General features: G+C 44.3%; 1 protein-coding gene across 5 annotated transcripts in view; it reads left to right on the top strand.

Annotated features, from left to right (window-relative positions):
* BDP1 (B double prime 1, subunit of RNA polymerase III transcription initiation factor IIIB) overlaps positions 1 to 13,606 on the top strand; it is a 330,901-nt gene that overhangs the window by 82,473 nt on the left and 234,822 nt on the right. For 4 of the 5 annotated variants that reach the window (XM_030193305.1, XM_030193308.1, XM_030193310.1 and 1 more), the window contains 2 exons: positions 871 to 1,057; positions 10,494 to 10,647. In XM_030193305.1, the coding sequence (XP_030049165.1) occupies positions 871 to 1,057; positions 10,494 to 10,647 (341 nt within the window). The remainder of the gene's footprint in view (positions 1 to 870; positions 1,058 to 10,493; positions 10,648 to 13,606) is intronic. The other variant, XM_030193306.1, reaches the window with a different exon arrangement.

Below are 13,606 nucleotides of genomic sequence, written 5' to 3'. Positions count from 1 at the left end.
GAGTGTGTGTGTCCCTGCCCTCTGGCCTCTCTCCCCTCCCCCCTCTGAGTCCTTCACTGTTACAGAGCCAGTGATTTGATTTCGTGCTCTGCTGTTTTCCTTCACTGACTGTGTTACAGAGAGGGCGGGGCAGACACTCATAGGGAAACCGGATATCTCGCCCCCTTCACACTTCCGGCTGGAGGCTTCATAGAACGTTGGTGTTGCCTTTTATATAGAGAGAAGTTGAAGACAGAAGAAGTTCCCAGTAATGATATTTAGTTCAGGGCTTGAGAGTCACAGAGGTTACTTGTTAGAATCTTTGTGTGTGTGTTGCTTACACTACAGGTTTATATTGTTAAATTGCAAAATACTATTTGAACATTAAGGTTTTACAAAGAAACTGAAACAAGTGCTTCTTGAGACTTGTATGTTTTTGTGATCTGACCACAACTGTAACATAACTTTCAGTGGAATTTTGGATGATTTGAGGCAGTGCTTCCCAACCTCAACTCCAGGTGGGGTCTCAAAATATGCATCTTAGGTTGTAATCAGGCAAGGTGGGGAGAAAGTCATTGGCCTATACCTCCCATCAAATCCATGCTATTACTAGGCCTGTGTGGGTCCGCTGAACACAGAGAAGTACAGCAGTGCTGAAACTGATGCTATAGAAGGGACAGGAGCAGCGCCACAGGCAGCAAAATAGGGCTTGGGTCATATGTGTATCTGTGATGGCTAAAATGGGGTCATAGCCACAAAGTTTGAAAGGCACTGCTTAAGGGTGCCTGGAAGGGTTTACTAATGATTAGCTGTGCTTTTTCCAATAGAGTTGAACATTATAAAATAATATGTTAGTGTTACTTTAGTTCTAATTGTGCAAAAATATGCCAGCAGAAGAAACCTTAGCTGTGGAAGACACTGGCGATGGTGACAGCCCCACAGACAGTTGCGGAGTTCCAGAATGCCTTGAGGAACAGGAAAGTCTCCCGGTGACTCTCTTAATCCCTGAAGAATCACATTATCATTTACCTGGCAGTGAAGAGATTGAGGATGGCAGTGAACAGCACAACTCAACTAGGTAGGATATATCAATTAATTTCTAAACTTACTATATTAGCGATATGCTACAGCTAAAAAGTTGTTGTGACATGATGATTTCCAGTGCAGCAGAATCCATGGTTCTCTGTTCAAGGCAATGCATTTTTCACTAACACACCATCTGACACAGAGTCCCATAGGAGACAAGCTTATTTCAGTATTTAATTGTCTTGCATGGAAGGATTATGTAAAGCTTACTTTGCTCATCAGCTCTATTGGAATAGAATGCTTTCTTTTCTTCCTTTTTATCTTTTACATCACATTTTTCATCACTTGTACCCACTGAAATCTCTTAGCTACCTTTTAGAAAAGGCATACAAGTGATTCAGATGCAGAAGGCAGCTTTAAGTTTCGTGAGCCAGGATTTTGTTCCCTGTGTTGATTGGGACTGGAAGTTCTGTGGAGGGATGGTTCACAGCTCTTGGAGAAAGACATTTCTCTTGCTGAACAGTGACTCCTAATGGCCAGACTCGGAGTCCTTTGACAGAAGACTGTATATGCAATGTCTGGACTGAGTTGGGAGGAGGATTAAAAAAATATATTGGGGAACCTATCCCTTGTAGTTCTAAATGCATGGTGATGGTTCTGTAGTCCTAAAGAGGCTGTGTTGGAGCTGGAAGCCCAAAGAAGTATTAGGAAGCTGCCAGGCCAAAAACAAACAAAAAAAATGTGTTTCAGAAAGTACTTAATAAGTAGGCTGGAAGAAGTGACATCATTGCTGGGAATGGCAGCATAAGTCTTAGAGCACCTATGGAGCTGGTGTGAAAAATGTTAGAAAAACTCTGGTTGACGTACCTGAGAAAGGTGTTGGCTGGTGATCAGAAGCAGTTGTATCCTGATAGCCACTAGAAATGGAGGCATTTAAATACACTATAGCTGTGAAGGAAGGAGGCAGCAGAAAAGAACTGCATGGTGGAGTGAGCTCAGAGTAAGAGGGGGAGTTAGGAGCAAGCAGAGACTGTGAGCAGCATGTCTTCTCAGGTTGAGAGATGTGTCAATGGATGGCCGAGTTGAAAAGAGAGAATATGTAGTGAGGCGAAACAGTGGGTTTTTAAACCTGAAAACTGAATTGATTATGTCTTGGTGTATTTCTCCTATTGGCCAGCAGGTGGCGCTTTCTTGTCGTAAACCTGTGTCAGAAAGCGACTGTTCTTCAGTTTAGCACAGAAAGGAAGTATCTGCAGTATACTTTAAAAATGTGCTGTTCTGTGCTCTGATTGGCCCTGGAGTTCAAATGCAGTCTGGAAATACTGGATTTCTCTCAGTCTCAGATAGGGAGAGAAGAGAGATCTCTTCACTGAGGCCCTATGAGCAGTTATATTCTGTAACCTGTGAGCAACTATATTTTCATGAACTCCCCAGGCACTACTCAAGTAGTGAACAAATGTTTACATAGTTTTATAATTGATCCATATTCAGTTACCTGTTATTGTTTGCTGATTGCACTTTTTCCGTTTCACTATTCAAGTTCTGTGACAATAAACATTTAGCTTATTGACTCTGCTTATCTGAACTGACTAAGAATCCTGATGGTTTGTGTGTTGGTCTGTGGGTGCTTTCTAGGAACTATGGGAACACTTGGAGTGTGGCCCCAGTAACCTAGAAATCACTGGGGATAATTTGAGAGCGGGAGACTCGCCCAGAGGCGGTTGGGACCTAGTCAGGTGGGAGGAGGGTGCTAGTGTAGAGCACATGCCCAGGTGCAGGCGGACCTGAGCAGTGCTGAGGGCAGACCAAGTGGCCTCAGGGATAACCTCATGGGTGATAGGCTTTCCGTGATACATAGAGGCAAATTTTCAAAGCACTTAGCCTTCCAAAGTTCCATAGAAACCTATGGAACTTTGGAAGGCTAAGTGCTTTGAAAATATGCCTCATAGTGTAAAAGAGAAGATAGATGAGTTGAAGAATGAAGTGGTAGATGAGTTGAAGAAGGCGGCAAGTGAGTTGGGACACAAACAAGTGGAGATGGAAGGGAAGCTTGAGCAATGTGAAGAGTTAGTTGAAGTGCAAAAACAAAGGGAAAAAAATCAAGTTGGATCCTCTAGAATTGAGAGGAAAGTTAGAGGTCATGCTGGTGTAATATGAGGATTGGAGAAATCTTGAACCTGGACCCCATAAGGACTGTGTGGAAATGGTTCAGGAGCTGTGCATAACAATCTTCAAAAACAGCCAAGAGGGAAAGATGGACAAGCAGGTTCTGAAAGTGGATCATGCTCATAGAAGCTTGAGACTGTAAAGAGAAAACCGGTACAGGGATATAGTGGCTTGCCTGTATGAATATGTTGTCAAAGAAGAAGCAACAAAAGCAAAGAAGGAGGAGATTATTACATGGAGAGACTATTGAATAGAGATGTTAAGATCTTTCCTAATCACTTTACAAAGCAGAGAGACTTAAGAGAAGTCACTCGATATTTGAGAAAATGAAATAATTTGTTATAGATGGGTGTTTCCTTTCAAACTTAACATTTACAGTCAAAGGGATGATGAAAGCAAAAATTGTGGGAGGTCTGGAAGGCACTAATGGAAGTAAATGTAGAGAATCATCATGAAGGAGTTCAGTGGATGGTCAAGCGTCAGAAGTAACAGAGTTCCTCAACTAATTGGTAGGGATTCCCAGATGGAAGATGGCTAAAGCGATTTTTTGTCTATTAGATTGTAAGCTCTTTGAGCAGGGACTGTCTTCTATGTTTGTGCAGCGCTGCGTAAGCCTTGTAGGGCTATAAAAATGCTAAATAGTAGTAGTAGTAGTTTTAGTATCAGCCCGGGTAAGTATACAGCAGGATAAGGAGGCGGTCTGTGTAATGGAAAGTGGGACTGAAGAGGATGTTGGAGAGATTTGACATGCTGGGAGTTGGTATGGAGTGCTGGTGTAGCCCCGGTTACAAACCATTGTTTAAGAAATTATTTATTTATTTATTTATTTATTTATTTTTTTCCACTTTAAACATTTTTATTAAGTAAGCTTGAAAAAACATATACACCAAAATGCATATAAAACATCAACTGCTGTTTAGAATTTAACACAAAATCAACCCATCTGTTCCGCACTATTGCTCCCACAATATCACAATAGCTAACCATACAAGCAAACTCAAATTCCCTTTCCTCCCTTCCCTCCCTACCCTTCCCCCATCCCTCCCTTCCCTTCCCCCTTCCCCCCCTACCCACCTCCCACCTCCTATTATGGTTGTATTGTCTCCACCCACATTTTTAGCTGAGCCCATCCCCTCCTGCGCCTCAGCTCACCATCCCTGTGATATGCCGTGAGTCTCTCCATCATTATGAATTGTTCAAGTTTCCCCCTCCACTCGCCCATGGAAGGGGGATTGATGTCTCTCCACTTCCGTGCGACCAAGCACTTAGCCGCCGCCAGGCCCCAGCGTACTAGTTTACTCCGTTCCCAAGATTCTCTGTCATTATGCAATCCAAGCAAACACACCTGCGGGCTACACACCATGGAGTCCCCGGTCATTTTTACCATCGCTGTTATCACCGCCACCCAAAAAGGCAGCAGTCGTGCACAGGACCACCAAATATGTATAAAGGTACCCCTATCTTGTCCACACCTCCAGCACCGGTCAGAAGCAGTGGGGTACATTTTCTTAATCCTCTCAGGGGTGTAATACCACCGTGAGAGTACCTTATACGCATTTTCCTGCACTAAAGCACATGTGGAGGCCTGCTGCACCTCCCTACATATCTTTTCCCATTCCTGATCATTGAATTTACAATTTAAATCTGATTCCCAGGCCCCCTGAAAACGAAATGGAGTTGGATCACTCCCTCTGATAAATCTATAAAGAACTGAGATAGATCTGGGCACCCTCTGTAGTATTCCCCATAAATTCTCCAAGCTCTCCTTCTCCTGTGTTCCACTCCCCCTCCAACCCATTGCACCCATAAATAACTTGACCTGCGCATAGGAAAAAAAATCTCCCTCCGGGAGATCATACTGTTGTTGCAATTCCTCAAAGTTTTTTATCTGATTCCCCCGAATCAGGTCCCGAAAATTCGAGAGACCCAAGCGGTCCCACCTCCGAAAGACTCTATTATCCCTCCCTGCTCCAAATCTCGGCTCCCAGCAAATACCCGCTCTAGTAGATACCCCCTCTCCTTGTCCCCATTGACGCCTAAACTCTTCCCAGACCTGCAGTAGATGCTTCAAGAATGGATTATCCACCCCCGTCAGCCTATCCCCCATTCCTTCTGTAGTCCATAGTAACGAGTTTAGCCGCCGCCCTGGAAAGTACTCCTGCTCCACCTGGGCCGCTGGTTTTAAGTGACCCCGTTCCCACTCCAATATCATTTTAACCTGCGCCGCCTGATAGTACCATTCTAGCTTCGGTACTGCTCTTCCCCCTCTTTCTACTTCTCCCCATAGTACTTTCCCTGCTAGCCGGGGGTGCCTACCCTCCCAGACGAATTGGAGAATCTGACGTTGTAACCTCCGCAGCATCCCCTTAGGCACTGCCACCGGCAGGCACTGAAACAAAAACAATAGCTTTGGTAGGGTATTCATTTTAATGACCGCCATCCTCCCCCACCAGGACAGCCAAATTCCCTTCCAATGAGATAATTCCATTTGAATGCGGTCTATTAGTTTCCCATAATTAAGAACAAAAAGTTGGTTTAAATCTTTGGGAATAAGCACCCCCAAGTATCTAATGTAAGTTTTTGACCATTTAAAAGCAAACCTACTTAGCAAACTATTTTCCTCTTCCTGTGACACCGAGATCCCCAAGACTTCGCATTTTTCCATATTAACTCGCAAACCTGCATACCTTCCAAACTCCCCCAAGATCTCCTCCACCACCTCAAGTGTCTTTCCTGGATGTGTCACATAAAGTAACAGATCATCTGCATATAAGGCCAAGCGATGTTCCTTCTTTCCTGCTCTAATGCCCCTAAACTCAGGATGTGTACGTATCATCTCGGCCAACGGCTCTACATATATGGCAAACAGTAATGGCGACAGGGGGCAGCCCTGCCTGGTTCCCCTTCCTATCTTGAAAAATGGTGTATACCGGCCATTGATCTGCACACAGGCCACTGGAGCTCTATAGAGAGCTGTTATCCACCTACTGAAGTTTTCTCCAATACCCATACGCCGCATCACCTCCCTCAAGAATTCCCACTCCACCCTGTCAAACGCTTTTTCAGCGTCTATCGCCAGCATCAGGGCTCCCGGGTGCCGCTGTTGTGCTTCCCACTGTAAATGCAGGGTACGTCGTACGTTATCCCCCACTTGTCGGCCCGGTATAAACCCCGATTGGTCCTCCCCTATGAGACCCGGCAGAACCCGCCCCAATCTGTTTGCCAGCACCTTGGCCACTATCTTAGCGTCCACATTCAGCAGAGAGATAGGACGATAGGACCCACAATTAGTGGGATCCTTACCTGGTTTCAATATCAGAGAGATCCCTGCCTCCATCATTGAGGTCGCCAACTCCCTTCCCTCTAGAACTCCATTCCCTAGGCGAACCAACTGTGGCCCTAGTTCTTCCACATAACATTTAAAGAATCGCGCAGTGAAGCCGTCCAGCCCCGGGGCCTTTCCATTAGGAAGATTCTTAATTACCCCCTTCACCTCCCCCCATCGGATCGGCTCCTCCAGTCGCGCTTGTTCAGCTGCATCTAGATGGCTCAACTGTATCTGGTCCAGAAATAGCCCCACTCCTCCCTTGTCTATGTCCCTCTCAGCCGTGTATAATTGTTCATAAAACAGTCTAAAGCTTTCTGCTATATCTTTATCATCATAATACCACCCACCTTTACCATCTTTCAATTTTTGGATAAGAGCCTTGACCCTCCTAGCCCGTAACCTGCGCGCCAGGAGCGCACTTGATTTATTTGCAAATTCAAAAGTTTTCTGTTTTAACTTAGTTTGCATGTACTCCATATCTATCATTTGCAGTTGTGCCAGTTCTCCCCGCACCTTTTTGAGCTCCTCCCCCAACTTATTGGTGGGTCGTCTTTTATGTTGCTTCTCCAGCTGCCCAAGGCGTGTAAGTAATTCCAGGGATTTTCGCCCCCTCTCCCTTTTTTTCCGAGCCCCCCATTTGATAAAGACTCCCCTCACCACAGCTTTCATAGCATCCCAGAGGCACCCATCTGCTACCTCCCCATTATCATTAAACTTGTAAAATTCCTTTATAGCTCCTCGTACCTCTTCTCTCACTGTTTCATCTCCCAATAGTGTTTCGTTTAATTTCCAATGCCCTCCCCTCCTTCTACCCTCCAGCCCCTTCAGCCTTATCCAGACCGCCGCATGGTCAGAGACCTGGCATGGCTCTATCTCTGCCTTTTCTAACAGATGCCAATTATTGCGATGTACCCAAATACTATCTAATCGGGCATATGTTTGGGCGGCATGCGAATAATGTGTATAATTTCTTTGAGTTCCATGCAACAATCTCCATCCATCTACCACTTCACACCCCTTCAAGAAAGATAGTAATGCTTTGCGCCCCGATCTTCCTGCCCCACCCCTCCCCTTGGAGTGATCCAGGTCCGCATCCGGGGCTATATTAAAGTCCCCTCCTATTATTACTTGACCTTTAAGGAAGCCCTGGATTTCTCCCTTCAGCGAATCAAAAAACTGCTTCTGACCGTCGTTTGGGGCATAAATATTGACAACTGTGATTTCCTTATCCTGTAGGAACCCCCTAAAACCCACACAGCGACCACTTGAGTCTCGAAACTCCTCCTGTATGCGCAACCCACAGGTGTGCCGCACCAAAATAGCCACCCCTCCAGCCCTTCTAGGTTCCCGTCCCTGGTGTGTCAAAGTGATCCTATAGGATCTATGTCTCAGCAAGTGTACATCTCTCGGCCTTAGATGCGTCTCTTGCAACATTATCACATCCCATTTTAGCCTGTTCAGCTCTTTAAATACTCGACATCGCTTCCCTTGATGGTTGAGACCATTTATATTCCACGACCCCACTGTTAACCCTGCCCTCACCCGACCCACCCTCCCTTCCCCCCCACCCTTTGCTGATCCCTGACTCGAAAGACCAGCCATGGTAGGAAATTAAACGCACCAAACCAGAGCTTTGGTCTCCAAAATCCTTCCAAAACTCCCCCATTCCCCACCCCTCCCGGGTCACATACCCTCCCGTTTACCCTCCCAAGTCCCCAAATCCTTATTTTAGCTTACCTCTTTCACTAAGAGAGAGGCACCCTTCTACCCTCCCACCTCCTGCCCTCTTGCTTACAACAACATTAAACATTATTTAAAGTCTTTTATCTCAAGCTGGGGCTCAGGCCCAACTTGGTGGCCGTCTCTGTACCAGGCCACGCATTACGCCTTGATACCCCAGGCCTCTAACAACCTCCTCTCCGAGTACCATTCTGTCTATTGGGTCCAATTCTAGTTTTTAACAGTTAACACAAATAGTATTCTGATGAGAAGTCTCCATCTCCATCACATGTTTACCACTCCTCATATGTTAGCGAACCAAGCTGGTTCCTCTGCTCCATGCTGCCAATCGGGATTCCCAGGCAATCATAGGGTCCGCAACATGAAACATTTCAAGACGCCTGTTTATCCTTATTCTTTCCTCTCCCAACCGCCACCTGCCAGGCAGAATCCCGTCTAGGGGCAGCCGGGGCCTGCAGGTCTATATTCTGAGGTGGGACATCTTTGCAGCCCAAAGCCCTCAAAACCGACCACGCTTCCTCAGGCGTTACGACCTTCCGTGACTTCCCATCCACTGTAATCCATACCGCAAAGGGAAACAGCCATCTATAACGAATCTCCTTGGAACGCATAAACCTGGTTACATCTTTGAAGGTTCCACGTTTCAGCAATGTGGCGCGGGCCAAATCTTGAAAGACTTCTATTTTATAGTTTTTCCAAATGATTTCCTTGCTCTCTCGGGCCTGACGCAAAATCCGTTCCTTTACAGGAAAATCAAGGAAACATGCAACAATATCTCGGGGTTGATGGTCTCTGCGTGGTCCCAATGCTCTATGCGCCCGTTGCAAATGTATTTCAGGGGATTGGGCCTCCGAGCCAGGCATCAGAATATGTTGACAGAGCTCCTTTATTACCACTTCACAGTTAGTAAAAATATCCAGCTCAGGGATGCCTTTGAATCTGAGGTTATTACGTCTAGACCTGTTCTCCAGATCTTCAACTTGATCTCTGAGTTGGTTCAATTCCCCTTGGTCTTCAGTCCCTTTCCGCCTCATAGTATCCACCTCGGATTGCAGGGCCACCAACCCCTCCTCCACCTCTCCCACGCGGGACCCCAACTCATGAATCTCTGCTCTTATTTCTTTAAGAGCATTTTGGACATCCAATCTAATCCCAGCGAAGTCCGCTTTTAAGTCTTGTAGTATCCCCACTACATCCGATTGCAGCATGCTGCTAACTACAGCCTCCTCGTCGCTCCTTACCGCTGCCTCCGGCAATGCGCGGTCCGACGCCATCTTGGCTCCTCGCAGCTCCGGTCCCGCTTTCACTTCTCCTGCTTTTTCGCGGCGTTCCAGGGTGAAGCGAAAACGCTCCAGCGTCTTTTTAGGTGGCATAACCCAGGGAGGCGCCCTCCCTCCCTCTCGATCTTTCACTCGGTGTCAGGGTAAGTTTTTAAGCGCCGTTTCTTAGCAGCTCCGGCGGAGCTCCTCGGTTAGACCTCCACTTTGGTGCGTGACGTCATTTCCTCCTCTTATTTATTTATTTATTTATTTATTGCATTTGTATCCCACATTTTCCCACCTCTTTGTGGGCTCAGTGTGGCTTACAATAAGATATGAATAATGGAAATACATTTGTTACAACTTGGTTATGGGTTAAATTGTACAAGTTATGTGAAACCATCGAAGTATCATTAAGAATATAATGGGTATATGGGTATGGGTATGAATGAATGGAGTGAGGGGAAATTGTGGAAGAATGGGATGGAGAGGAGATAAATTGGTGAGGTAAGTGTAAGCAAGGAGTGTAGGTTAAAGGAGGGCAGCCTAGGAGAGACGTTCATTACCTCAGGAAGGAGGACAACAGACGAGGATGTCTGCTGGGAGGGAGTAGGATAGGAAGGGGGAGGTGAAGAAGGAAGAGAGCAGAAGGTAGAGGAAGTGAGAGACGGAAGGGGGGTTTAATGAGATAAACAAATAGGGCAGGGAGCCAGTTTGTTAAATAGTTAGGTGGCTGGTCTGGTGGGATAAAACAGTTATGTAATGTGCCATCCTGCTTGGGATTTGGAACATTCAGTGCGAAAGGCTGAAATTCCCCATATAAAAGGAAGCTGGTGTTCAAAGCTGATTGTTTGCAAAGGATATAAACAGGCAAGTACAATTCACCATTTTTAGCTACATTAAAGTACTGCCTTTGGATATATTTGGATCATTGTTATTTTAGATTCATTTGTGTAAGTATATATTTTAAATGTGTTAATTTGTCATTTTGTCAGTAAACAAGACAGCCTGTCAGAGCATAATGAATCTGCTGTATCAGATGCATCCAAGTCCTCAAGGTCCCAGACTTTACATCCTTCAAAATCTAAAATTAAAGTATCAGCAGCAAGGGATAAAGGAGAAGCTGGGGTAGATACAGATGAAGCAAAGGTATATTTTGTTTATTCATTTTAAGAAATTTGGAACTTTTCAGTATTTTATTAACTGTGATTGTATGACAGAAGGACGGTGCAGTTTCCTATATCAGTTTTTCAAAAACTATTTTAATAATTTAGGTTCCGAGTATCTGTGTATGTGATTTATTAAAATTTATTACATTTATTAGTAAGAACTGATGATCGTGCTTCTGGTTGAAACACAAAAATGTGTATTAATAGTTATTAATAGGTTATGTTTCAATAAATAACAAACCTCTGTCTGTAAGTACTTACCCAAATCCTGCCGTTGTATCGCTCCATGGTGCGACCGCACCTTGAGTACTGTGTTCAATTCTGGTCGCTGCATCTCAAGAAAGATATAGTAGAATTGGAAAAGGTGCAGTGAAGGGCGACTAAAATGATAGCGGGGATGGGACGACTTCCCTATGAAAGACTAAGGAGGCTAGGGCTTTTCAGCTTGGAGAAGAGACGGCTGAGGGGAGACATGATAGAGGTATATAAAATATTGAGTGGAGTGGAACAGGTGGATGTGAAGCGTCTGTTCACGCTTTCCAAAAATACTAGGACTAGGGGGCATGCGATGAAACTACAGTGTAGTAAATTTAAAACAAATTGGAGAAAATATTTCTTCACCCAATGCATAATTAAACTCTGGAATTCGTTGCCGGAGAACGTGGTGAAGGCGGTTAGCTTAGCAGAGTTTAAAAAGGGGTTAGACAGTTTCCTAAAGGACAAGTCCATAAACCACTACTAAATGGACTTGGGAAAAATCCACAATTCCAGGAATAACATGTATAGAATGTTTGTACGTTTGGGAAGCTTGCCATGTGCCCTTGACTTGGATTGGCCGCTGTCGTGGACAGGATGCTGGTTCGATGGACCTTTGGTCTTTTCCCAGTGTGGCATTACTTATGTACTTATGGATGTTGGAATTCATGCTTGAAGCTTGGAACACAGAGAGTGAAATAACTCCGTGGGTCATTTGCCTCCAGAAGCCTAGTTGTCATACAGAAGACAAGCCTAGTCTTATGTTCAGGAGACAAAAGACATTTCTGGTGGTGGATGGCTAGATCATATTTTGGGCACTTTCCCTTTCCTGAAAAGGTACGCCCATCTTCACAGCAGATTCACCAGCAAGCCTTCTTAGTCACATTTATTTACCAAGGAAAAAAAGAGAAAGCAAATTTACCATTCAGTTTTATGAAGCTTGAAGAAAGATTTCCGTTTACTGAGGTCAAGCAGGCTGTTGTATTCTCACAGCTGCATGACTTCATCTGACGGAGCCTGGTGTGGACGCTGACTAGTGGGATTGTTAAAATTTCTAGCAGTGTTGAATGACAGGAACTTGCACTTGTGCAGTGAGACACTGTTAGAAAGTTCTAACATAATCTTGCTAGTCAGTGTCCGCATTGGGCTCCTTCGGATGACTTCACCCAGCTGTGAGAATACTTGGCCTGCTGTCCTCAGAAAACACCTGCTACAGATGAGTAACTTTGCTTTATCCCATTCCCAAAGCCCTGAGTTTCACTAGTTACTGCTGTTGAAGACCATTGATGGTGACAAGTATGCTGGTACATTGCCTGTTTGTTAGAGGGACACAAGAATAGTACCTACTGTCCAAATCTTGATCAGTCTATTTGACAGTTTGTCCCAGAGGAGATTTCAGAACACTTAGATTAATGTCAAATCCAGAGCAGCATTTTCAAGCTGATGAGTTGTATTTAAGGAGGAGGTCGAGCTCCTTGGGGGGCAACTTTCCTTACAGTGGCAGTGGTCGTTCTATAGCTTTCAGAGATATTTTGTTTGTAAGGATCTCCTGCCTTCTTTCCCATTTGACAGTGTTCATATGTTTGAGGCTATTTATTCTGGTATTTGGGGCTAATGTCCCTCCTCCACTTCTGTTCCTCTAGAAAAGTAAAATACCTTGTTGACTGCATGGCACTTTCCATATGACCTTCTATGCCTCTCTCTCCTCCTATATCTTTATTTTTTACACTTTTTTTTTATCTAAGCAAAAACTTTATAATTAATATCCAGGAACACTCAATATTTAAATAATGAAATATTTCAAGAAATATAGTGTTAAGTACAGGAAATAAACTAATATACAGGGGCTAAAGTATATTTAGGACCAAGAAGGAAAAAAATATTCCAAAGAAAAATTCTGAAGAAGTTAAGTAAGTTCAACAGTGCTGGTTAAGGATTACCTTAAGGTAGATACCCCACTCATAACTGGAGAGTCTCTCTCTAAGAAAAATTCAACTTTTTTGATTCACAGAAAAGATTTCCCCTCAAACAGAACAAAACATTTTCAAAATGAATGTAGCCCCCAGCACAAGGGCCCTCTGTTTTAAACCCAGAAAACAGCGAGGCAGACGATCAACAAAATCCAGAACAAAAGCAGAAGAAAGCAGATTGATACAAGATATCCGTCACCAAAAAGCAGCAGGGCACAGAAGATTGTCCATCACCACAAACATATATTCACCACATTAAAAAAAAACAATTAAAAGCTACATTTACATGCTGTATACTGAAGAAGGTGCTGCTTAGTTATTAATGAGCCCCTGATGCAGGTCAGAAGTGGGCAAAACATGGCCATGTTGGACTTTTAATGTGGTGAATAAATGTTTTTGGTGATGGACAATCTTCTGTGTCCTGCTGCTTTTTGGTGATGGATATCTTTTATCTATCTGCTTTCCTTCTATTTTAAAGCCAGGAGCTCTCTGCACCTGGCTTTTGGTCATTCTAGAACAATGTTTCGTACCTTTTTTTCCAATCGGGAGACACCTGATGGACAGTGCTCACATATGTGACACTACATAAAGGAAGCCTCGCAGACATTTGGTCTGACACAGTATAGCAGCTCCTATACTGTGTTAAATATAAACATGCTCTGCTAAATTTTGGTTTTGGTTTCATTATGGTGCCAAAAGTAGCCCAAAATCCTT

This window comes from Microcaecilia unicolor, chromosome 2, assembly GCF_901765095.1.
Source record: "Microcaecilia unicolor chromosome 2, aMicUni1.1, whole genome shotgun sequence".
NCBI classification, from domain to species: domain Eukaryota; kingdom Metazoa; phylum Chordata; class Amphibia; order Gymnophiona; family Siphonopidae; genus Microcaecilia; species Microcaecilia unicolor.
This window is presented reverse-complemented; position numbering and strand designations above follow the sequence as displayed.